Raw genomic sequence first — 24,600 nt, 5'->3', positions numbered from 1 at the left:
GGCAAAGATTTATTTGCCTTTTATAAAGTGGTCAGTCAACAAACGTTCATTAAGCACCTGCTGGGGAGCCAGGCACTGCGCGAGCTTAGCGCCGCCACGGAGAGCAAACCAGACACACGATCTCCATCTTGGAGTTTCCAGTCCCATGGGAGAGAGGCAAAACTCACCCTTTTAAATGTCTAATCATAAAATAGAAAACATGCAGCAAAGGGAAAGAACAGGGATCCCAAGAGAGCTGAAAGATCAGGAAGAGCTTTCCTGAAAAGGAGACACAGGAGCTAAGGGATGATCTGGAGGAGCAAAGGAGAGAAGTGTTTTACACTGAGAGGGGAAAGCAAGTGCAAAGGTCCTGTGGCAGGAGGGCTGAATAGACACCCATGTGTCTGGAACACAGGGAGCAAGGAACAGATCAACAGGGTCTCAAAACTGAGACCCTGAGATGGTGAATCTAGATTCTAGTCTTGCAGTGGGAAGACTCTGCAAGTTTTGAGCAAAGGTGGACACGATCAAGTTCAGAGTCCGGCCCCTCTGCATGCTGGGAGGAGGCTGGGTGTGGAGGTCAGGAACACTGATGTGGAAAGACAGCTAGAGACGGGGTGGCTGGCTGGGGGATTGCAGAGATGATGGGCAGGAACGCGTGGTTCGGAAGCAAAGAGGAACAAAGTGAACCCAGAGGGTGAGAGGGAGCGGTGATGCCCCCCTCCCCCGGTTTCCACCTGCTGTCATCCTGATTCCTTTGATTTTTGGCCTCATGAGTCATCTGTGAGTCATCACCCCCACAATCTCCGCTGTTTTTTCCTTTTTTAACAATGAACTTGTTTTTAGCCACTGGATTTGAAGGCCTTTCCTCAAGTACAGTCCTGGGGATAATTTAAAAGGCCATTTAATAAAAGATTCACCATGACATGGCGGTCATTACAGACTGTGTTCGAGGCTGTCACGGGCTGACCTGCGCAGTGTGGGGTTCAGCTGGCGACCCTCTCTGGAGCATGACTCGGGCCTGGTCTTGTCTCCCCGGGGCCCAGTCGGGTGGGGCCCATGCTGGGCCATGACCAGTCCTGCTTCCCCTTCTCTACGTGGCTTCTGCGACACCCTGGCATCTCTGCCGCTACAGCCCTGAGCCGGAACACCGCCATGCACAGGGCTCCCAGGAAAGCCTCCCGCTGACCTGGGGTAGGCGGCCATCCATGTAAAATGTTAACTTGTGAACGTTCTTCCAAACTCCCCCATTTGCTAAGGTGGCATCCCCAGAACCCCCTTTTTTGGGGAGTCTGCTCTGAGGCAGGCTGGGGGACAGAACCCCTTGTAGGACATAAAGCGCCTCCATTTTGCAGTCACAGACACACACACACACCCCGAAACCCAAGAATGGCCTCTCCTGTGGCGTCTCCTTCGTCTACGAAGTCCTGTTCCACCTCCCGAATATTCTGGAATCCACCTCCTCCTCTCCAACTCCCTTTGTCTGCCCTGGTTCAGGCCTGGTTCCATGTGCCTAGAACCCCAGGCCAGTCCCCCTCATCCTGGCCTCCAGGCCCCTCATCCCTGCTGCCAGCCGCTGCCCCCACAGGGTGAGCCCTTTTACCCCTGGACTCCCCGACTCTCTCTCTCTGCCTCCCTCCTTCCGCCCCTACTTGACTCACTTCCATGTGCCCCTCTTGACGCCTCTCCGAGGCCACCCTCGGGAAGCCCCCTTGACCTCCAGGTGGGGTCGCTTTCTTCCCCTGGGCTATGTGTTACCCACTGTGCTGCGACGTGTGCCCTGGGCACACATGGGGCATGGCTGGGGCTGTGTCTAGGATCAGTATAAGCCACGAGAGGGCCCTGGGACACATAAAAGCCTGGGGCGGGGCAATTCCTGTTCCTGCTCCATCCTCCCGCCCCGGGCTGGCTCATTCCTGTCTTCCTCCTCACCATACCCCCCTGGGCAGGCCCCAAGCTGGGTGTCCGGGCCGTAGAGCGCCTCTCCCTCTGGTGTTGGAGCCAGGCCTGGACAGGACAGTGGGAGGCCGGCTCTGCCCGACAGAGCTGGTGGGGGGGGGGGCACTTTGAACCCTTCTCCGATTCCAAGAGCCCCAGACGGTCCCAGGTTCCATAGCAGCAGAATTTCAAAAGTGGCTGCCCCAAAGGGCTGGCTCCCATGGTCCATGTCACCCAGGACCCTGGAGCCTGAGCTCCTGACTGCATATGAATCTGCTTCCGCCTGCACCTGGAGGAGGTCTTGCGGCTGGTGGGGGTGGACAAGTCACGGAGCCCTGACCTCCGGGGACCCCACTGAGTGGCAGCAACTCTTCCGCTTTGGGTCACTGCGGCAGCCCGCCAGCCCCCGGTGTCCCGCCGCTCTGTGAATGGGAGTGCGCATGTGCGGGGCTGGACGGCTGCGGCGCGTCGGCGCCCCCGTGTGGCCACAGCAAGAACCACCGGCCTTGCCAACAGCCGGACGCTAGCAGGGAGGGGGTGAGACCCCTGCACAGGACAGAGCAAGGCTCCCTGCACCCCGCTCCCGGAGCCCGGAAGCTCCTGGTCAGGGCGGCCTCTGCACATTACCTCTAGCCTCTCCCTGATCCTCCCTGGGGAGGGCAGAACAGGAAAGGCAAAGGCAGGGCCGCTAGCATTGCTGATGCGGGAAACCAAGGCAGAAGAAAAGTTATTAAATTTCCTTACTAACCACAGCGCACTGAGAAGTCCTCGAAAGGGGCAGAGTGACATTCCTGTGGGGACTCAGCTGCCTGGATGTTGACATTTTGCTAAGGGCAAAGGGCAATCTTAGCTTGACCCCCCCAGGACCCCGTAAGTCTACTTTACACGTAAAAATTCATCTGGCAACTTCCTTTATCTCTAAACCCTCAAGATACACGTTGGCAATCATCCTCCAAGCATATGACGCACAGAGACATATCGAAGAATCTCGTGACAGTTTTTACTAAACAGTAATAAATGACCTTTTCCTAACAACAGCTAGCCCCCTCAGGACCCTGGAGACCTTGCTTCCAAAATTCCTTAGAGACTTAGCTCTCCCTAAGCCCTCCCAACTCGAAAGTATCTATAACGGGCCACTCCTCACCACCCCGGTGCTGCTCTCCCTGCCCATGGGTCCTGTCCCTGTGCTTGAATAAAACCCCCTTTTTGCACCAAAGATGTCTAGAACCCTGACATCTGTCCTATATCCGTGGGACTGTAGGCCGGGGTGAGGAGGAGGGTGCAGGGGCTGGGAATGACTACCACGTCCTTGTCCCCACACTGGCCACAGCCACGCACGCCCCAGCCACAAGGGCCAGGCTAGGGGCTGAGGCTGGGGAGGGGGTCCAGGCCAGGCTCACAGCCCACGGGCAGGGTGGCGGCTTCGCTTGGTGGGATGTGGTGGGTCATGTAGCGCTTCCCCATGAAGGAGCCAATTCTCAGCTGCTCCGGGGCCTCCTCCGGCCACCACAGGCTGGAGCTGGATGGGAAGAAGAGGCAGCACTGGGTCCCCGGTCCTCCCGCAGTCTGGGTCCCCGGTCCTCCCGCAGTCTCTCTCTTTCCTTCCTTCTAGAAGCAGCTGCTGGCCCACCTCCTCCAGGTGGTTGCCCTGACTACCCCAGTATCAGGTCTCTGAAGTGACTGAGGGCTCCTTGGAGAGAAAACAGGCCCAGGAGGAGAAAGGCCGGGGGGGGGGGTGCCCAAGGGCAGAGTGAAGGGCAGGGCAGAGGGAGGTGACCCCTTCTCTGAACCTGGCTTCCGAGGAGCTGCTGGGCCACCTCCCTGCCCTCCAGGGGAGGCAGACTGGGGGTGGACATTCCTGGAACATCCCTGGAAAGGGGGCGTCCCAGGCGCTGGGACCAGTGAGAAGGGAGGGGCCCCCCAGGGTCGGGCAGAGGCCCCGGGGCTATAAGCACTCACAAGCGTGTGGTGGACGCTGCCAGGAAGGCCAGGAGCAGGAGGCCGGCCAGGGAGGAGAGGACAGAGGTGATGACGATCATAGCACCACTGCGTCGCCCTGGCCACGTGTCGATGGAGGCTGGCGACTTCCCTGCGCACAGCAGCCGCTCAGAGGCTGCCCCGTGACCCCAGGGCAGTCCCTTCCCCCACCCAGGCTGCCTCTCAAGGCCTGGGAGCCTCCAGAGCCAACCCTCCTGTCCATCTCAGCCAGGCATCTGTGCCCTGCCGGCCTGTACCCCCCATGGCCCGGCCTCTTAGTCCCACCTTCTAGGCTGTTCCTGCCATTGTGCCCGCCCACGGCCCTTAGCTGCAGCAGACCTCAGGACCCACCACGTGACTGCCCTGCTCCCTGGAGCCTGGCGGTTCAAGGCCTTCAGACGACAAGACCCCCACCCCCTCTGCTTCCTCTCCCCTCCCCCACCAACACCCCGGCCTCTGCAGCCTGCCTCCCAGGTGTCCCTCACAGCGGACACTGGCCTCCCTCATGTGCAGGTTCCTTAGCCCGGTGAGTCCCGGGCCCTGCTGAGGGAAACTCCCAGAACCCACGGCCCTGACTCTGACCCTGGCCTCCTCCATGTCCTGGCCCTTCTCCACCTGCAGGGCTTGGCCCAGGGCTGGCGTTGGAGGGGAAGGCTGCTTCTGCCCACGACTGGGCTGGGACCTGGGCACCTGAGTGTTGACCAACATTTGAGCATGGACAGACCTGTTGTCTCTGCCATTGAGGCTGACCCGGTGCCCCACCTCCCCTGCACAAGCTTCTGCTTGGGGGAGGGGCTGGACTTGGACCCTGCGTCCAGGTCCCTGGGCTCCCTGGTGTTGTGGTGGCAGGGGGTGACTAGTCGGCAGGGGTAGGCAGGAGCCAGAGCAGTCCCCCCACCCCCACCCTCAGCGCTACCTTGGTGAAGAGCGATTGGGTCGGACCACCTGGTCTCGGCCTGGGGTGAGCTACTGGCGTCCATCAGGAGGAACTTCACCCTACGGAGAGGAGAAGCGGGGAGGTCAGAGCCCCGGCTGCCTGCCCACAGCGGCCAAGCTCCAGGCGGTTCTGGGCCAGGCTCTTCTTGGGGGGCTCCTCTGAGACCGCTCTGACAACAGTGACCCTGGCCAGCAGGTCCCAGTGTGTCTGAGCCACTGCTCTCCAGAAACCCCATCCGGTTTTAGGGGGGCCCCAGTCACTAACTGTCACATGCAGAGTCCTCAGGGTGACTCAGCAGGCCAGATGGAAACGGCTGGCCAAGTGTCGTCTAGGAAGCCAGACAAGGCCCCCCGGTAGGCTCTGGCACCCTAAGCAAAGGTCCAGGGAGAGAGGGAGGGGTGAGGTCAGGGTGCGCTCTGAGCCTGGGATCCCGGGGAGGAGGCGGGCTGAGCACGGAGGGCACCAGAGGCTGCGCATAGGAGCTCAGGTTGTATCTTTGCTCCAGGAGGGGAGCCCTGAAGGCGTCTGAGCGTGGAGGGACCCAGAAGGGCAGGCACGGAGGGCAGCCAGCTCTGGTGGCTGCTGGGGGTGGGGGCAGGAGGCGAGAGGAGGCCGAGCCAGGAATTGGGCAGGGGGGAGGGGGGAGGGCAGTGCTGTCGGGTCGGGGCGGGGGGGGCAGGCAGGGGGCACAGGGGGGTTGTGCCTGGAAGGGCCAGTCCCGCTCGCACCAAGCCCACCTTCCCTGTGCCCCGAGCTGGTCTTCTCGGCCTGCTTGGACTCCCTGAGGACCCCGGGCAGCCGCCATCTGGACACTTGGACACTGTGGCTGCCCCTGCGACCCTGGCAAAGCCTCGCCGCCCTGTGCCTCAGCTCTTTCACCTGAAAAAGTGGGTGCTGGTCTGCTTGCTGGGGGCTTACATTCCTGCCAGATCTGCCTGGGGGCTAGTGACTGCAGACCAGCGCCCCCACCCAGTCCCCAACTCTGGGCCTGAGACCCCCAGCCTGTCCCCACCAGCCCTGTCCCGGGCAGGCCTCCCGGAAAAGCCGCATTCTGCCGGCCCCCAAGCTGGGGTGAGCGCTCCTTGACCCCACAGAGGCCTAAACCAGAGCTCGTGAAGGGGAAGCCTCTGGGGAGAGGCTGGGAGAGGCCGCTCACCTCCCCCTCTCCCCCAGCACAGCCCCTGTCTGTCCTGGGATCCAGGCAGGTGACCCACCTGTACGGTCCGGGGCTGGGGAGCGGGCTGTTGCAGTAGGGCGGCTGGAGGAGGTCAGCAAGGCAGCCGGGGTCATTGCCCACCCGCAGCAAGGGGATGTCCCTGCCGCCGCCCGCGGGCTCCTGACAGGGCAGCTGGTCCAGGGACAGCGGCAGTGTCATATAGTGCCCCTCCGTCAGCAGCCGTGGGAAGGCTGGGATCTCAGCTCGCGTCTGTGGGTTCTGGAAGTCTCTGGAGGCTGTGGGAGAAAGGGACAGACAGGTGGGGCTAGGGAGCCTAGGGAGCCTAGCCCCTTGCTGGGTCCGAGGCCCCCCAGAACCTGGCCCTCCGTGCCTCAGGGCCCAGAGGCTCCCTCCAGGCACAAACCAGGTAACTTGGTCACCCTCTCAGAGCTCGGCAGGATAAAGCCCAATGCCTGGTCCACCACCGTGGACTCTCCTCCGCCACCCCAGACCCACACCGTGACCCACCGTTGCTGAAGGCCACCACCAGCCAGATGGTGCTGGCAACGCCGGCAAGCCCGTCCAGGACACAGCGAGGCTGCTCCAGGGAGAACGTGGTGGCTGTGACCTTCCCTTCTAGGTCCCAAGCTGTTATCTGTGGTGTGTAGGGGATCAGCTCTGTGGCCACAGAAATAGGCATGAGGGTCCTGGAACCTGCTCTCCCCTGTTGGCGGGGGGTGGGGGGGGTGTCCCAGCTCCTTGGATCCGGCCAAGTGAATTCATCCCAGGACCCCCACTCACCCAGGCTCATACAAGGCAGGGGCCAGACCAGTGCCCCGGCGAGGAGGAACAGCCGCGATAGGCCAGGCTGCCTCTGGGGGAACCCCATGATGGCCCCCTGAGCTCGCCCTTCTCCCACATCCACAGCCTGGGGCTGATCTGCTTCCTCCTGCCACACCCGCCCCCAGCGCCTGGAGGAGCTGGTTAGTCCTGCTGCAGTGGGAGGCTGGCCTGGCCGAGGTCTGGAAAGACCTGAAAATGTAAATGCGCCCCACCCTCTCCCACTCACCCAGCCTACCCTAAGGGAGTTGGGCAGGCCTGCAGCGTGCTTCGGACCAGGGCCCAATGCCAGGACCGAGGTGGATGCCCCGCAGACCTCCAGATGCCAGCCAAGCCCCCCAGAGTCCCATGTCTGAATTGGGGTCCCGGCCAGCCTCTCTGCCCCAGAGAGGACCCAGTCTCTGGAAACGTGGGCACAGGGCCACATGCCTGAGATTCCTGCACCTCAGGTGCCAGGAGCCGCCCTCTGGCCTTCTGTCCCCACCCAGGGAGTGGGAGCAGGCTGCGGGATGCAGAGGCCCTACCTGACCCGTCCAGCTCCAGCCCCGGGGCCAATCTCCCTGCCCTCCCTGTACAAGGCCAAGTTCTCTCGGCTAACGAGAGTCCGGAGTCAGTGAAAGGCCCTTTGACAGCTGACAAGCCTCCCACTTACATGACTCTTTTTGGTTCTATTTTTTTATAAGATACAATTAAAAAGAAAAAGATAATTCACATAAAACTCATCCGTTTAAAGTGTACTGCTCAGCGGGCTTTCACAAGGTTGCGCAACCACCACCACTCAGTTCGGAACGTGCGGATCACCCCAAGAGCACACGCTGTACCCATTCAAAGTCCCTCCCCATTCCCTGCTCCCCCGACAACCAGGCATCTGCTCTCAGCCTCCACGGACTTCCCTGTCCTGAACACTTTGCATGGACGGAATCACACCAGTGGCGAGCTGGGGCTGGCTTCTTCCCCTTAGTGTCCTCTTGAAGCCTGTGACCAGCCTCTGTTCTCAGGGTTCCAGAACTTTCCCTCCACTGTACGGAGACCAGGCATTTTGTTTCCCGGCTCCTCAGTGGAGGGACAATTGGGCTGTTGGCTGTTACAAATGACGTGTTCACGTACAAGTTTTGTGTGGACCTGTTTTCTATTCTTGGATACACGCCTAAGGGTGAAATCGTTGATTCATAGGGTAACTACCTTTTTTTTTAAATCTTAGTTTTAAGTCATCTATCTCCACACCCAACATGAGGCTCGAACTCCAGATCCTGAGATCAAGAGTCACAAGCTCCACTGAGTGAGTCAGCCCGGCCCCGCTGCTGCAAAATTCAAATTTATAGATGGAAGAAAAATGCTTTAACATATAATATACTAATCTTTAGACCAACACACAAAATAGACTTTTAATTTTTTTTTTCTTGTGGAGAAAAGGGCATGGAGGCAAAAGTCCCCCTGGCCCACTCCGGATGCGGCCGGTTTCCCTGGAGCCCAGGGCCGGGGTACTGGATCCTCCTAAGAGGGTTGAGAAATTAGAACTTTTTGAGGATGGGGTCAGGGGCCAGGGCAGCAGCCCAGCTCAGGGCGGCGGGGTGGGAGTGGGGCTCTCGGGCCTCGCGCAGCCTTGGTCACCAGGGCATGTGGGTGGACTGGGCAGTGGGCAGGCTCCCTCCTGCTGGGACGCAGCAGCACACGCGCGCGTTTGCACACGCACAGCCTCTCCGCCGACAAACACACCAGGGCCTGCTGACTTTGGCTATAGGGCATTTATTGCAAACACAACATCTGAGGTATGAGAAGCTGACCCGGAACCACGGCTGCCCAGGCTACGATGGGGCAGCCTCGCCACACCCCACGCCGGGCCCCCCGGCACTACGGACCCAAAGCAGCCCAAGGGCGGGGCCCCACGCTCTGAGGTAGCTGCATCGTAAGCCCCCACGAGTAGAACTCCCAGGCTTGCCCAACTCCCACGCGGATCCAGGCCTGGAGGGGAAGAGGGGGCGAAGGCAGGCCCCCGACAAACACCGCAGCCTCCGAGGAAAGGCACCTTCCTGCCTGCCCATCCCGGGGACAGCCCAGCCGGCAGCGCGGGGAGAGGGCGGCTGGTGGCGGGAGGCAGGCAGGTGGGGCAGGGTGGGGCCCGGCCAAGCTTGTGTGGGGGGTCACTGCTGCTCCAGGCAGTCCTCGGTCACCCCCTGGGCCGCCAGCTCAGCCAGCACATTCTGCAGGTAGTTGGGGTCCGGGTAGCCGTGGCCTGTCACGTTGCGGTCCATCTCCGTCTTGTGGTGGATCTCGTTCCACACCACCGTGTCCGTCTCTCCCGTGGTGCTGGACGTCCCCACTGTGAAGATGAGTCGCCTCTTCCAGGCCACCTTCAACAGCTCCAGGACCTGCAGTGGGGGAGGGGAAAGGGGGAGGGGCTAATGAGCAAGCACAAGTCTGCGTATGGATTTCTCACAGGGGCCAGGGTGGGGGGGTGGGGTGTGAGGGGGGCAGCAGGGGGCCAGAACCCACTGGCCGCTCCCTTCCCTGGTCTGACCTGCCCCACCAGGGGGGACCAGGGCAGGCACAGCGGGCACCTGCCTGGTCTGCTCGACCTGTACTGTGAACTGCTGGCAGGGCCCAGGCTGGCTGCTCTCCTAAGTGACCCAATCCAAGTGAGCCCCATCTGCTGGGGTCCCCAGCCTCCAGCTCCAGTCCTGACGCCCCTCCCAGAACTCCCCCTGCTGACCTGATGGCCCAAGAGGACCCCCCACATCGGAGGGGGCCGCCTTCTGCCACTCAAGCCGCACCTGGGGCCAGGCTAACCCTGCCCATAGTCCAAGTCCGCGAACCCGCGCCTCTCCGCACCCCACCCCACTCAGCTACCCGCAGGCTGCGCTCACAGCAGCCAGAGTGAGCATTTTCAAACCCCCCATCAGCAACACCCAGGGTGGCCTAGGGGCACCCGATGCCCCACTGCCTCCACACCGCGCTCTGGTTCTCCCCCAGAATCTTCCCGGCCTCCAGCCAGACCCACCGGCTGCCGCTCCCAAGCGGTTCCGTCTGCGGGGAACGCTCTCCCTCGTCCCCGTGCCCGAGGTAGCTCTGCAGCCTGTCCCAGTCTCCCAGTCCTCCCCTGTCCCCTCCTCCCCCCCACCGCCGCCACCCACCAATGTCGTCACGCTAGCCTGACCGAAGGGCAGGTGACCTGGCCCGAGAGGTTGCTGGAAAAGGCCTCCCCTTCAGTCATCTCTCAGGGGGAGCGTGCCCAAGGCACAGCGACCCGCGGGAAGGAGGGGCCGGCACGGCCAGCAGCCCCAGAAGAACAAGCAGGTGAGCAGGGCAGAGCTGGCAGGGCCACCAGGCTGGGCCCTCCCCACCCACCCACCTGCTCCAACCGCCCACAGGCAGCCGGGCCCCGAGCAGCCGGGGCGCCCTGCCTCACCTTGCGGCCCTGGGCATTGTCTGGAAGGTAGCACTGGCGGGGAAATCCCCTGGCGGTGAACGGCTTCCCAGGGTTGGGGTGTTCCGGGCCCTGCAGGAGGAACACAGACACTGGGCCTGGGAGGGTCCTGAGAGGTGCCCAGCAGCCCTGCCCACCCTCTGCCTCTCTGGCCGGGGCTATTTGTACACCCGTGACTATCCCAATCCGTGGTCACAGACCCAATGTGACACCGCCTCCCCTCAGCGACCCCCTTCCCTGACCCCGTGACACTCGGTTTGGCATCAGACGCTCCTGCTAACGCCCCACCCCTCCCTGGTGAGACTGGGCTCTGTGGCCATGATGGCCACGACTCCTTCCGGACGCCCTCACCCCTCGCTCGAGATGGGCCTGCAGTGGGGCGCGAGGCAGGGACCGCAAGCAGTGCGGCGACAGTGGGAGGTCCCTGCTCCTGCCCTCTGCCGCTCAGAGGCACACCACACACACCTCCACACTCCCCCTGCTCTGGGGCTCTGAGGCTGTCAGGGAGGTTTTTAAAATTCACTATGACCCACTGAGAAGAAATGGAGGGAAACCGCGGAAAAGCATGTGATTGAACAAAACAGGGACCCTCCGCCTGTCACAGACGAGCCCCCGTGGGTCCTGGTCTCCACTGCCCTGGACCTTGTCCACCTGCCACCAGTTCTGAGGTCAACCCGGGCCCAACCAGGAGGGCCTAGGACTCCTATCTGGGTCTCTAGTGGGACCCTGGGACCTTCTGCTCGGGTTCCTGTCTTGTTCCTGCCATCAGAGCCGGCACCACCACACCCAAAGCAGGCCTGGGTCTGGCCCTTGAGCTGGCCTCCCAAGCTGGCCTCCTGCCTGCGGACACCTCCCTGCCCTGGGGGATCCCCCGTTATTCAGCCCCCAACACAAGCACTGTTCCTGCTTTAAACATTTGGCCTTCTACCCAGTACAAGTCGAGCTACGATGTCTCCGCCTCCAGGATGCCCTCCCTGCATTAGGAAAGGGCTGAAGGCTACCTCTTCGCTTCCGCAGCCCTAAGACCTTGTTCTACCCCCAGACAGTGGTGCCTCCTGGTTCCTGAGAGCCTGAAATCAGGAGACTGATGCCTCCCGACTGCCCCAGGGACTGGACTGCTGGGAAAGGGGCAGCGTAGGAAGTAGAGTGCCGCAAACCGAGAAGGGCCCATTCCAGAACGGTCCAAGGAGGCTCCTCTCCTGCCAGGGCCCCTTACCTGGATGCCGTGAGGAATGTTGTAAACTATGAGTATTGTCCCACAGTCCTCGTGGCCGGGGAGGGACACTTGGAACTTGAAGACCTCCATCTTCCCCCGGGGCTGGGTCCCAGTTTTCTCTCCGTAGATGGTCTTGCAGGAAGGACACTGCAAACTTCCATCCTGAGACCGAGCAGAGCACCACAGACTGAGCCGGTGGCCCCGAGAGAGCGTCTAGCATGGCCCCTGCCCCACAGCAGGTCCCCGGCTCGTCCCCCCATTCCCTCCCAGCACAGAAACCCGACCGCCTCCCTGGAGAGATGGTTGGCACAGGGGCGAGGTACCGGGAGACCGGCACCGAGTAGGCAAATCGGGTTGGTGCACAAAAGTCTTCGTGGTGGAACAGGTTTCAAACCCAACAAAAGACCCCAGGCCCAGTCAACTGCTGGCATAGGCCCCCTGGCTGGCGCAGGGCGGCCCAGGGGGTGCTGCAGGAGAGACCACACCATGCCCCGAGGTCTGCCTCCCTGTCCTCCCAACCTCTGTCCATTCCGGCTAAGTGCCACCAAAGGACAGCAGTCAGGGGTCACTTGCCACCTCCAGCCCTCCAGCGGCCAACCTCCATCCTGCCACGGGTCCGGGTCCACAGACAGCTCGACGCTGCCTCCGAGAGTGTCCCGGGCCCCCCGCAGAACAGCAGCAGGAGCGGGAAAGGACTGTGGGCAGGTGACCCCGCTCCCCCGGGGGCAGACGCGCGGGCACCTTGTTCCCGGTACAGTACATGGCCAGCAGACACAGCAGGTGGAAGGCATGGCTGCACTTGGTAAGGCGGCCCACGGCCACTGGCCCAATGGTCTTGCTGTCGGTCACGTCGCTGTAGCCGGACACCACAGCCAGCTTCTCCATACAGATGATGCAGTCCTGGAGGGAGACCAGCACAGGGCATGCTCACTGACGGCCTGCTGTGCCACAGGGTGTGGGGGAGGGGGTCCTAACAGGAAAAGGCCTTCGCTGCCGAAACACCAGGATTACGGGCAGTCAGTCCTTCAGTCAGCTGCTCCAAAGGCGGGAAGACAGATGAGTCACCAGGATCTACGCCCTCAGAGGGCCTGTCACAGCAGAGGGGACGACAGACGGCCACAAGCACAGGGGCCACAGGGGCCGCAGGGGCCTTAGCACTGACAGCAGCACAAGCTGAAGACAGCAGACACCGGCCGGAAGACAGGAAACAGCAGGGCAGGAAATGGAGAAAGCAGGGCCACAAAGCTGGCTGTCACAGGGGAAAGGGACAAGGTGGACAAGGACGGGAACGGGCACGGCAGGGAAAGGGAAGAGAATGTTCTGAAGCAGAAACCAGATCCCAAAGGTTCTGATGGCCGAGCTTGGGAGCAGGACGTTGTCTCCATGTCAGGGGACCCTGCCAAGGGGTGTCAAGGTGTGGCTACCAGCACTATCACAGCTGTCTGGAGGCTGTCCAGCTGGCAGCCTGGGGGCCAGGAGGCTGGTGCAGAGCAGGCCAGTTATGCCAGGGGTGGGAGGCATAAGGTGAAGGTAAGAACAGAGACTGGTGTGCTGTCCCCTGGGGGCACAGACAGCGCTGGAGAGAGGGTGGGAGACATGGGGACAACCTCCAGGCTACTAACCCTTTACCAGCCAGAGCTGCGGGAAAAGAGGGCGGAGGCCTCCGTGCTATCTTGGCACAACTGCCCTTTAACCCATGACCCACCCCACCCCTCCCCGCCCCAGAGTCCTTGGAACTCTCCACTCAAATCAGAGACCAGGGGCACAGCAGCCCCCAAAACACAGCTCAGCACAGAAGCTTGAGTCCAACCGAAGCTGCTATGAGGGTCTGGCAGGCCCCGCTATGACAGCAAGGCCAACCGGTTCTCCCCATAGCCAGAGGAGCGGGACCGCTGTGGGGACAAAGCCTCTTCGCTTTTCCCCAGCTCAATCTTCGCTTTTCCCCAGCTCAATCCTCGGAGAGCGGGGCGGGCTCTCCCATCCCTGGTCTCCAGATGGCACAGGGCGAGGGCCACGCCCGGTGAGGAGCCCCGCTCAGAACCACCCTGCGTGAGCGGCGCAGCTAAGATCAGAACGCAGGCCTCTGAGGCCAGGCCGCCTCCCCGTGGGAAGGCCTGCCTCCCCCAGGCCGCCGGGAGTTCACACCGCAGGACCCGGAGCACGGCCGCACGGAGCGGCACCTCGGTTAGTGCCCGCCCAGCAGAGAAAAGGCCGCTACCCTCCTCCGGAGCCGCCCCTCGTCTGCAAAGCAAACCAGAAGCAGCACGGCTCCCCCGACACATGCCTCATCCGGGGCCGCTTTCAGCTCTTCCGTGTACTTCTTTATCACCTGCTCTGGCTCCGGCTTTGGAGTCCCTCCTGCAAGAGAGAAGAGCGTCAGCGGTGTCCCGAGGAGGACGCACTCGGGCCGCGGAGTCCAGAGAGGAAGGAAGACGAGGGAGAGGCCAAGCTGCCAGGAGGGACCCGGAGAGGCGCGAGCGTACAAGAGGACAGACGCGGCGTCCGCGCGGACGCTCGGAGCTCGGCCGGGCAGAGCCCTGTGGGTCCACCCGCGGGAGGCCTGGCCCCAGGAGCCCTGGAGGCGACGCACGAGGACCAGGGACAGCTGCCGGGCCCAGCCCTCAGGAGCCGCGTCCTGGGCCTGCACCGCATCCCCGCGCACATTCGCTCGGGAGGCTGGGCCCAGGCTCTTCCGAGGACACACAGAGAAGTCAAACGGCAGCTTCGACCACAAATTGTTGTGGAGCGTGTCCCGGCACCACGGTTTCACCCAACCTCCGTTACTCCTGTGAGAAAGCCAAGGCGAGAGATGGTCTAGGAGCCAAACATGCAGCGGGTGCCTGCCCGGCGGGCGTCTGTGTGCACGCCGACTGGGGACGATGCCACACGGACATGGTCACGACAAGCCTTGGTTTTCTCTCGCCTGGCCCTGACTGTGGGGTCTCAGCGACACGCCAAGTCCGGGAAGGAGCCCCGATGCAGGAAGAGGGGCGCCCCGGCCACCCCACTCTTCTCGAGACTGCCCACGCGCCCAAAGCTGGGAGGCTGGCCCGCGCCGGCACCAACCCTGAGCCTGGCCCCACACGCGCACCCCCACACCCCCAGAACGAGAGACTCCCCCAGCCGGGGAGAGACCTGGGCAGACCCACGGCTTCTCCAGCCAGAGGCAGCGGCAGAATGACAGAGAATGGCAGCAAAGCCGTGCGGGAGCAGAAAGGATGGCCAGGGAAGACCAGTGCAGCCGGGGAAAGCTCCTCTTCCTGCCTCGGGGTCGCTGGGCAGGTCCCGCTCTGAGCCTCTGTCGCCAGAGGGACCCTGGCCTGAACTTGAGCTCAGAGCCACTGGGTGTGGCTGCCAAGACAGACAAGCCTGAGGGCTCCACAGCCAAGGGCCCTCAAAACCAGGGAAGGCCAGGGGCCACCAAGGAGGGGAGCAGAGGCTGGGAGCCGGCGACGTCGGGTTTGATTCTGGCTGTCACACAGGGACCGAAGCGTATCACCTGAACCTCCCCTCACCTAAAAATGGAGACGCCATACTGACCCAGACCGTGAGTGCTGTGAGAGGCAGCTACAGACAAAAGAACACCACCCCACCAACACAGAGACAAGCCCCCGAACTTCTCCCCAAAACCTCACACCCCGACCAATGCACCTCCACCCACCTCGCACACATAACCCCACACAAACGTCCCCCACCCTGACACATACACCCCCCACCCACACAAACATACCCCACCCCCTCAAAACACACACATACACACACACACAACAACCTCCACACAAATGTACTTCCATCCCTTCACACACACCCCCCACACACACACATCCCCCCATACTCGTAACACAGAAACGTGTCTCACACACACACACACACACACACACACACACACACCTTTCCCCCATCACATACAACACATACACACAGATTTCTAGGCCACTGACTGGTCACTGGGGAGAAAGCCAGGCCAAAGCACAAGGACCACCAGCACTGGCAGCCATCCCAGGAGCTATTCAGAGTGAGAGGAGAAGCATTTCAGAAAAGCACAGCGACCCCAGGACCCCATCTGCCAGGACTAGCCTCGGGCCCACCTCTGGTAGGGTCTGGCTCAGCATCCTTTTCCACGCCACTTGCCCGGACAGCCTTGTAGAACCCAAGGTAGCCCAGGAGCCATACTTCTCTTAAGGGGGCCAGCCAGGGGACCACCAACCCCAAGAAAGGGACATCTGAGCCCATGAAGGATGAGTGTCTGCCGAGAGCCTGTGTTCTTCCCAGGCAAGTCGGAGTGTCTCGGGAAGCTCCGGGCCCGCCCTGCCCAGCTGCCGGGATGGGGTGAGGTGGGGAACAGGGTGTAAAGCCCCGCCACTCCCCGCCACCTGCAGGGCTGGGGTTAGGCAGGCAGTGGGCACGATCAGAGCCCCCCATGCCAACGTGCTGGGCGCCTCATGTGTGCTCTTCTCATTCCGTCCACTACCAACCTGCGAAGCAGGAGATGCCAGCTCGCGAACGGAGACACCGGCGTGGGACATGAAGCCAGAACCAAGACCGGATCCCAAGCCGGCTGGGCCAGGGCCGTGCTCCCTGCTCACCGCACCACACTCAGGGTCACAGGGCTTTCCGTGCTCTGTGCGTCTCCAGCCCAAAGACGGAAGCATCAGCTTCCGAAATGGCAGGTTTAGAACTCACTACCCACAGGCCCCTTCACGTTAAGTCTGGCTAAAACCCGCAGCACCTGCCACGGTTCTGAAACCCCTTCCTCCCCAGCCATGTGATGGGCTGGGCAGCGCCACTGCGGGACCCCTCCAAAGTAGCCCTTCGTGGCGGCCAGACAGGTCCGGGGCCCCTTCTTGAGATGCATGCTGGCCCTGCTGAGAGGGACAGTCACCCCCATCCCGAGCTGGCCTCAGCCCACGCTTGTGTTTATACGGTCACAGAGTCCTAAACAACAGGGCCCTCACACTCCAGCTGTGCCAGAAAACAGGAGCTGAACTCTGGGTTTTCCGGGGAAAGTGGCTTCCAGGGCCCACCTCCGCGCCGAAGGCAGGCAGAAGGGCCACTGAGGCCCTCCCCTGGGGTAAAGGAAGCAGAGAAGGGCCGTGGGGGTCAGAGAAGAGCGATCGATGCAGGAGAGTCAGAGGCAGCAAGACTCGGAGGCTTAGCAGAGGCCAGAGAGCACTTGTGAGCGGGAACTACCTTTCATGGGCATTTTCCTCAATCTCTTAACTGAGCTGTGACTTTTAGAGGCCAGACAGGAGGCGGGAGGGCTGGCGGGCTGGGGTGCGCGGCTAAGACACACAGGGAGTCCAATGGCTGACAGCAGAATACTCGTCATGCCTACACGGGGTGCGAGATCAGACATGCAGAGAAGGGAGAAACGTTAGAAGGAGTCATTCGGCACGTGACGTCCACAAACCCCGGCTGAGTCCAGGTGGCACCGTGAACGGCCAGCAGGACCCACGGATCTTCCCGAGGAATCGGTCGCTCGAGGCTCGAGGCACCAAAGCCCCAGGCCAGGAACCAGGGAAATGCCCGGCTCATCAGATCCCCACAGGGGTCTGTCCGAGCCACCAGCTGGCCCACACTGCCGTGCGGGGAAGGGGGCGGGGCGAGGCCTTCTGCTTCAGCGGGCCACGATGCCATTCCAGGCGGGAGCTGCCGGCGCCAGGTGCTAGGAGAGCAAAGGGGTGACGTGGAAGGACTCGGGCAAGCTACGGAGACACGGACAGAGTCTCGTGCTCAGTCCTCCCCGGTGCTCCCCCTGGCCATGCCCTCTGGGCTCCTGGTCACCCTCCCTCCAGTGGGGTACTATCTGCTTTCCATCTGGCCCTTCTAGATGCTTCCGGTGCCATTGCTAGGGTGGGTGAGCAGGAATGCTGGCCTTGGGCCTGCTCCCCGACAGGCCTCCCCGTGGCCTCTGCGGCTGCTCCTCTGGAGCAGCAAAGGTCTTGGGCTGCCACTCCCGTCTCCGCCCTCAGTCCAGGCTCAAACAGCCTGCTCTGTCCTGGAGGGCAGCACCGTGGGCACACCCACAGGGGGGGGACTCACTCCTCAGCCTGCTGTTTCACACACACCCTAGGCGGACCCTCACCGCCTGCCGCTCCCTTGGCACTCTCCGAGGCCCTGGTGCTCCCTGCAACACAGCACGGTCTCCCACAGGAGCCGCAGCTCCTGCCATACCCTCGGCCTGCCTCGCTGTGCAATCTCCCCGCCGTCCGTCTTGTTCAGTGACACCTCCGCCACGGGCTGAGGGAGCCTTTTCGAGCACTCAGAATCAGGCTCGGGCTCTGGGTCCCGAGGGCAGCCTGGGGCAGGAAGTGGGGACCCTGGGTGGGCCAGGCAGATGGCGCTGTCCACTCTGGAGGTGATGCAGGCGGGTAAGGGGAGACCTGCCCCCATGGCCTCTAAGAGCAAAGACTCCAAGTGGCGAACATGCCCAGTCAGGGACAGAAGCAGAGGCCAGCCAGCAGCCTGGGCAGCACAGCGGAGCGGGGCGCACTGTGGCAGCCACTCGCAGCGGACCCCAAAGCACCCACCAGAAGAGCAAGGCTGCACGCCAGCACCTGCTCATCGGGCCACGCAATGCCACCAGCGTCTCCACGTTGCTCGCTCTGAGCTCAGCAGGGGGTCTGAACTAAACGTCAGGCAGCCCGCAGGACAAGCAGGCGCGGGAAGAGGGCCGGGGGCACAGCGATGGAGGGCACAGGAGCAATGCTTGCTTTAGCTGAACCCTGGCCTTTGCCCTGACCGTGACCTCCTCCCCCAACACTCTCTGCTCCACTTCCGCCAGACCTCTCCCCACGCGTGAGCTAGGAGGCAGCCCTTCCCTGATCACCCCACCTGGAAGGGCCGCCTCCCCTCCGCCTGTGTCCTTTACCCTGGTTAGCTTTCTTACTCCCGGAAAGGACTCGCATATGGGTGTCGTGACAGCTGTCCTCCCCGCGCTGAGCACCGAGGGCAGGGCCCGGTCACAGCAGGGGCACAGAATCCGTCTGCTGGGGAACCCACATAACCCCGAGTGCTGCCGAGTGGCCTCGGTGAGGCCAGCATGAACAAGGCTTCCGCCCTCGTCAGGGCAGGGCCCACCCCCGAGTTCCAGTCCCAGACACAGAAATCTTAACGGAGAAGCCTGCAGAGCAGGGGCCCCTGCTCTGCAGGTCTGCCTTCCTGGGAGCAAGTGTGAGAATCCCCCCAACACCCACACTCCACAAAAACAGCACCAAACGGACAGGAGCTGGGTGGGAACGCTAAGAGCGGGCTGTCACGTCTTCCCAACAGCAGGGCTTAGGGACAGCCACCCCCCAAATCCCAACATCCCCAAATAACTATAGCAGCCTGCACAGCCACAGCTGTCTTGAGAGGGTCCCACTTATCCGCTGGACCCCCAGAGAAAGCAGCCCCCGCGGCGGCCAGATGTGCGAACACATCCTTTCGGACGCCGGGAGTTGGCCCACGCCCAGCCTCTGACCGGTCTTACAGAGCTGCCTCCCAGCTCCACTCGGCCCTGGCTGCCTGGCCTCGGGCAGGCTGTGGCAGCAAGAAACGCAGACACTCCAAGGACAGGGCTGGGCCAGGCCGCAGCCAGAGAGGCTGTCACCCAAGGCCCTGCTGGCCTGACCTGGAGGCGGCTCCTCTATGACCGTCCTCCGCCCGCACAGAAGGGTACCCAGTCCCTCCAGAGCGTCACCCCTGGTTTGTAAACCCACCCGCAAAACCCTCCCCATCCACCTCATGGCAGCCTGAGTATTCCCGAATCCACAAATCCCTCATGGCGGCTCAGGGAAAGAAGACATTCTCCAGACACTACTTCCTGGGCTGGCTCGGGATGTCTCCTTCCCTGGCACCTCAGGCTCCCACCAAGAGGTCCAAGGCAGAGCCTGTGTTAAGAGAAGGCGGCATCTGGCCACGGGCTCCGATCTCCACTCCTTGCTGGCCGGGACCCTGCTCCCCAATCTCCGAGGTCTGTTTCCCCAGGGAATAAAATGGAAGTTAAAAGACCCACCTACCTCCAGGATTGATATATGAGCCAAGGGGACAGGGGACATGGAGGACACCCTGGGATGCAGGCTAAGAGGTCCTCAGCCTCGGGAGCAGAGGAAAGGGAACGAGTGCTACTCCATCCCGGACCGCTTTTGAGCTGCGTTTAGGAAGATTTTTATAGCGTCTGTATTTAAGCCTCAGCAATTACAGAGCTGAATGGAGCTCAGCCACGTGCCCGCCACGCCTGGTCACCCACAGCCTCTCTCCAGTGATCACCACCCCACACAGAAGCCCACAGGAAGACCTAACTGGGCAGGAACTCTGCAGTCACCACATCTCTGCTCACCGCTCTCTGCCCCAGCAGAGGGCTGACGGCTGAGCGGCTGAAGCAGGGTCTGGAGGGCCTCACTCTCCTCTCCTGGCTCCTACCACCCCCATGACTGGTCCCTCCATCTGCCTCCAGGGCCCCTCCCGGCATCCCACCCAGTCCCTGTGAGCTCACACACCCACCCCAAGAGGGCAGAGGCCACCCCAACACACCCGAGAAGGCTCTTCTGAGCTGCACATCCAAACGCCCACTGCCCCCACGACCCGGCCCCGCTACAACCTAGCAGCAACCCTGCCCCTCCCCATGTTCCCACCGGGCTGGGAAGCGACACAGTGTGACACTGCTGACCACCCAGGTTCTGGGGCCCGGAATGCCTGGGGCTGAGTCCCAGCTCCGCCAAGGGCTGGTCAGTTGATCATGAGAAGTTTCTGGAACTCTCTGAGGCTCAGTTTCCTCAGGTATAAAATGGGAATGAAAGTTCCTACCTCGAAGAGCTGCTACTGGGAAGAAATGCAGGAAGATACATGCAAAGCCCCTCCTGAGTGCCTCAGGAACATCGACAGCCGCACACCGGGCCTCAATCTACTCCTCCTCTCTCGAGACCCACCTGCTCACCAAGTCAGAAGCTCTTACCTCCACCACTGCCGAGGCCTGCGGTCAGACCCTGGCTGGCTCCCCTGAGCCATGAAGTCACACTCTGTACGGGTTTCCCTGCCCCAGGCCTGTCCCCTTGAACCCCCTGCGCTACCACAGTGACTCACTCAACACACAGACTCGGGTTAGCTCAGTCCCCTGCTGCAACCTTGCTACACTCCCTTCTATGACACCTGGCTTTTCCCACTTATTAAAAACTTTCAGTAACTCCCTAACCTATAAAAGGAATTTTAAAAACAGTTCAAAAGCATCTGGTTAACAAAAGATTTACATGGACGCAAAGTCACTTATTCGAAGCAGAACTCCAGCCAAAACAGCTGAGTTCCCCAGCGGGCCCCTTCAGGGAAATGGATAAAGCATTTCAGTACAGACAAGTGACGTGAACCATAATTAAAGTGACAAAGGGGGCGCCTCGGTGGCTCAGTCAGTTAAGCGTCTGCCTTTGGCTCACGTCATGATGCCGGGGTCCTGGGATCCAGCCCAGCATCGGGCTCCCTGCTCAGTGGGGAGCCTACTTCTCCCTCTGCTGCTCCCCCTGCTTGTGCTCGCTCGCTTGCTCTCTCCTGCCCTTTGCCAAATAAACAAAATCTTTATGAAAAAAATAAATCAAATGACGTGGAAATTTCAAAGATGGGGAAAGGTCCACACCAGGGGACCCACTGTCAATAGGCAGGTCGCCCCCCGAGAGACAGGCTCACTCACTGAGGACATGCCATCGCGGAAAAGAGGCACCGGCCCGCCCCGGGAGCCTCTGTGGCTTTCCGTGAGAACGGAGAGGGTAACCAGACGCCCGTCCCACAGTCTCCTCCCCTGCCCGCAGATTCTCCCACCGCCTCCGTGTCTTGCCCCTTCAGACACAACCTGTTCTGGAACCCAGGACCCAGCAGGGTGCCTACCTGCGAGGGCTTGCTGGACCCGGCTGGGCTTCGACATCTGCACAGGCACCGAGGCGGGGACGCTCCCAGGGCTGCTCACAGGACCGCCGGGGAGGGAGGCACTTCGGGAGAAGAGAGAACAAAGCTGAATGTAGGAGCCAACTTAGCGGAAACAAGAGCCAGAGCCAGCCCGACGTGCGAGTACGCTGGTGCTGCCGGGGACCCTTTCCAGCTTCACTCCACGCGGCCGCCGCTGTGTGAGCGAGGACTTCCGGTTTTTTAAGGGGTTTTTTGTTTTTAATGAAAGACCGTGATACCTAGAAAGAGGAGCAAAGAAATGTGAAGTTCACCGCTCTCCGACTCCAATTAACCTAGAAAAGCTGAACACTGAGGATGTGAAGCCCAGAGCCTGGCCCACAGTCACGGTCACGGTCACGGTCACGGCCACGGCCACGGCCACGGCCACAATCAAGTCGGGAGAGTCAAACTCCAAGCCAGGCGGAGAGGCGCACGGAGCCCTGGCAGGGAGAGCATCGGCGGGCGGGGCCGGAACTGTGACGGGAAAGAACCCTGCTGGGGGTGAGACTCGGCAGTTGGCAAAGCGATCAAGAAGGAAGCCTTAACTGTCAAAAAAGTGGTTTTTTGGGGGCAACTCAAACTCTGAAGACAATCCTAAAAGAATTTTGAGCTCGCTAGCTTTGTCGGAATGAGGGCTCTATGGTACCTGGAGAGGGGAAATCCAGCAGAAACCACTCTAATGTGTACTCCAGACTTGTATCCCCAGTAATATGACCAATCAGCATCAGCAACCCCAAGAAACAGCGCTCTGAGGACGGAACACCTCTTTTGGGGTTCCTGCCACACGACATAACCTCAAGCATGAGAAAGCAACCAAACAGGCCCAAACTGAGGTACATTCGACAAAGTAGCTCTTCAGAAGGGTCAAGGTCATGGGCGATAACGACAGCGGAACTCCTACTGAAGGGAGGGTGGGGAGGAGAGGACAGCTGGGTGTGAGGCGGGATCCCACAGGATCCCGGGACAGAACGGGGAGCAGCAGTGGACAAACAAGGCGAGAATCGAGAAAAGTCTTGGTTAACAGTAACATCCCCCCGATGGCAACTGTCTGGCTTTACAAGATAAGTCGAGGAAGGGAGTGATGCGAACTTGCTGAACTATTTTTGTAACTTTTCTGTACATCTAAAATTAGTTCAAAATTAAAGGGTTTGGGGGCATCTGGGGGGCTCAGTTGGTTAAGCGACTGTCTTCTGCTCAGGTTACGATCCTGGAGTCCCAGCATGGAGTCTGCGTCCGGCTTCTTGCTCAGCAGGGGGTCTGCTTCTCCCTCTGACCCTCCCCCACTCTCATGCTCTCTCTCTCTCTCTCAAATAATAAATAAAATCTTTAAAAAAAAATTCAGTTTTGTTTTTTTTTTTAAATGAGGGTCTTGCTTCCCATAAGTATATTTGGGTCATTCATTTGGTTTTAAGCCATTATATTTTTCAAGTGATAATGAATCTACACCACTGTGGTTTGGGGGGAGCACCCCCCACTGGAGAATGGTTGGTTTAGACCACCTGAGATGCCTGGCAAACAACCCCTCCGCCGCCAACCTGCCACCCCAGTTCCTGTGTCTTCTGGTCCATCCCTGCCCACGTTAAAGATGGCGCCATGAGAAGGTTTATGAAACCCTTTCTCGCAGTCCCTACACTGGAACTCCCCAAGGACAGGGCTGGGCTGCTTTCCTCTGTCCCACTGGCCTAGCCTGGAGCCAGGATGGTGCTCGGGAAATGATGGACAGCTCCGATCTGCTGTGCTGCCCTCGCAGCCGCCAGCAAACCAACAACCTGCCTGGTCTACAGTGAGCGCTTCTGGAAGCTGCCCCAGATCCTTCCCCACCACCAGCCCAGGGGACGCAGGTCCTGCCGGTGGAAATGACATGGAGCTGGCCAGATGTGATCCAAACCAGAACCTTACACTCAGCTGGTGCTAAAGCTGGCAGCTCCCCGCCCCCCCCAACAGTGGCACAGGGCTGGGACCAGAGCAGGCACTCCCATATTTGTTTGAGTAGAGGTTGGTTTGTTTTCACTTCGGGATTGTTCTCCCAGAAGAGAATCACCTGTGTGGCACTGCCCAGATCAGGGCTTCCTGCCCTCCTCAGCTATTCTCAAGCCCAAGAAAACAAAAGACCTGACTCTGCAGAGCTCTGATAATGCCGCAGAAAAGCCGGGCGTGCAGAACACCTGCACCAGTGAAGCTTCTGGCCTCACTAAACCATCTAATTTGGAGCAAACCCTACCCACCCACCCCAAGCCTGTCTCTCCACTTTGGTTTTGTAAAGGTCAGTAGGGGGCGCCTGAGTGGCTCAGTGGGCTGAAGCCTCTGCCTTTGGCTCAGGTCATGATCTCAAGGTCCTGGGATCGAGCCCCGCATGGGGCTCTCTGCTCGTCAGGGAGCCTGCTTCCTCCTCTCTCTCTGCCTGCCTCTCTGCCCCTACTTGTGATCTCCATCTGTCAAATAAATAAATAAAAATCTTTAAAAAAAAAAAAAAAAGGTCAGTGGATCATCTCTGACAGTCTTTCCAATTCTCAGGTTCTGGAAAAGTGAAGGAGCCGCAGATGACAGAGACCCTCCAGGCATCCTCCATCTCCCAAGCCAGCTCTGCAGGGGACACGGAGCTTGAGCCCTCAGCCAGGGAGCCGGAAAGCCGAAGCCTGGCTCGACAACTCCCCCACGTTAGTGGGTTACTCATTGCTGGTCCAGAGGGGGTCCCAGAAGCGGGGTCCTCCTTTGCTGGGGGAGAGGCACATATCTGAAGGAGAACGCCTTAGGTTCCACCACCAAGAACTGGAGCAGAAAGCAGGCATTAAGGCTCCCACTGGGAAGCTCACCCTGGAACTGGGGCCAGGAACTGTGACTAAGGTCTGTGGGTCTCACACTGTTGCCACTTCCCCATCCCTCATCCCAGTACCTCCCCCAGATGCTTCCCTGCAGTCATGAGAGCAGTAAAAGGACACAGCAGTTCCCAAGATGGGGACTCTCAGGATGGACAGAACCTCAGATGTCACCGATCCCCCTCCACCATCCTCAAAGGGCCCAGACGACCAGAATGTTCCCCAACATGGGCATTATTTACCCCATGGAGTGCCCTTCTCCGAGAATACCTTCCAGTCGCAGCCTCCCCTGTTCGTGGGTCTATCTACTAGGCCCAACCTGGCTTTCCTGTCTGGGACTATCTCTAGGAGCTTCCGAATGGCGCTCAGGACATGAGACATGAGGACCTCAGTGTTCTACGGAGGCAG

The 24,600-nt window shown here is 60.8% G+C and overlaps 2 protein-coding genes across 10 annotated transcripts in view; both read right to left on the bottom strand.

Annotated features, from left to right (window-relative positions):
• Positions 1 to 2,895: 2,895 nt before the first annotated feature.
• UPK3B (uroplakin 3B) lies at positions 2,896 to 7,269 on the bottom strand. 6 transcript variants are annotated; one of them, XM_045074987.1, is made up of 6 exons: positions 7,057 to 7,269; positions 6,516 to 6,711; positions 6,046 to 6,283; positions 4,811 to 4,890; positions 3,877 to 4,006; positions 2,896 to 3,436 (listed from the first exon to the last, which is right to left on the bottom strand). In XM_045074987.1, exons 1-6 carry the CDS (start codon positions 7,252 to 7,254, stop codon positions 3,277 to 3,279), a joined length of 1,002 nt encoding a protein of 333 aa, XP_044930922.1. In that variant the 5' UTR covers positions 7,255 to 7,269; the 3' UTR covers positions 2,896 to 3,276. The 6 variants fall into 6 exon arrangements, with proteins under 6 accessions (XP_044930922.1, XP_012916479.1, XP_044930923.1 ...); XM_013061025.1 differs by having other exon boundaries at positions 6,516 to 6,642; XM_045074988.1 differs by having other exon boundaries at positions 7,066 to 7,269.
• A 1,288-nt stretch (positions 7,270 to 8,557) lies between these two features.
• The window catches only part of DTX2 (deltex E3 ubiquitin ligase 2), a 36,250-nt gene continuing 20,207 nt past the window's right edge, over positions 8,558 to 24,600 (bottom strand). For 2 of the 4 annotated variants that reach the window (XM_045074986.1, XM_013061023.2), the window contains 7 exons: positions 21,320 to 21,420; positions 16,658 to 16,798; positions 13,752 to 13,825; positions 12,209 to 12,367; positions 11,468 to 11,629; positions 10,234 to 10,323; positions 8,558 to 9,196 (listed from right to left, as the gene is read on the bottom strand). In XM_045074986.1, the coding sequence (XP_044930921.1) occupies positions 8,969 to 9,196; positions 10,234 to 10,323; positions 11,468 to 11,629; positions 12,209 to 12,367; positions 13,752 to 13,825; positions 16,658 to 16,798; positions 21,320 to 21,420 (955 nt within the window). In that variant the 3' untranslated portion in view covers positions 8,558 to 8,968. The remainder of the gene's footprint in view (positions 9,197 to 10,233; positions 10,324 to 11,467; positions 11,630 to 12,208; positions 12,368 to 13,751; positions 13,826 to 16,657; positions 16,799 to 21,319; positions 21,421 to 24,600) is intronic. The other 2 variants (XM_045074985.1, XM_013061024.2) reach the window with 2 other exon arrangements.

This window comes from Mustela putorius, unplaced genomic scaffold (assembly GCF_011764305.1).
Source record: "Mustela putorius furo isolate JIRA1106 unplaced genomic scaffold, ASM1176430v1.1 tig00000139_pilon_pilon_pilon, whole genome shotgun sequence".
In the NCBI taxonomy this organism is placed as follows: domain Eukaryota; kingdom Metazoa; phylum Chordata; class Mammalia; order Carnivora; family Mustelidae; genus Mustela; species Mustela putorius.
Note: the sequence above shows the minus strand (reverse complement) of the source record. Positions and strands in the feature narration are given on the sequence as shown.

Excerpts from the sequence above, each read along its gene's own strand:
- UPK3B (XM_045074987.1), bottom strand. The coding sequence starts at position 7,254 with ATGTGGCCCTGTGCCCACGTTTCCAGAGACTGGGTCCTCTCTGGGGCA. Across the intron at positions 6,712-7,056 it reads ACTCCCTTAGGGTAGGCTGG|GGGAGAGCAGGTTCCAGGAC; the intron begins GTGAGTGGGAGA and ends CCCCGCCAACAG. Across the intron at positions 6,284-6,515 it reads GGTGGTGGCCTTCAGCAACG|CCTCCAGAGACTTCCAGAAC; the intron begins GTGGGTCACGGT and ends TTTCTCCCACAG.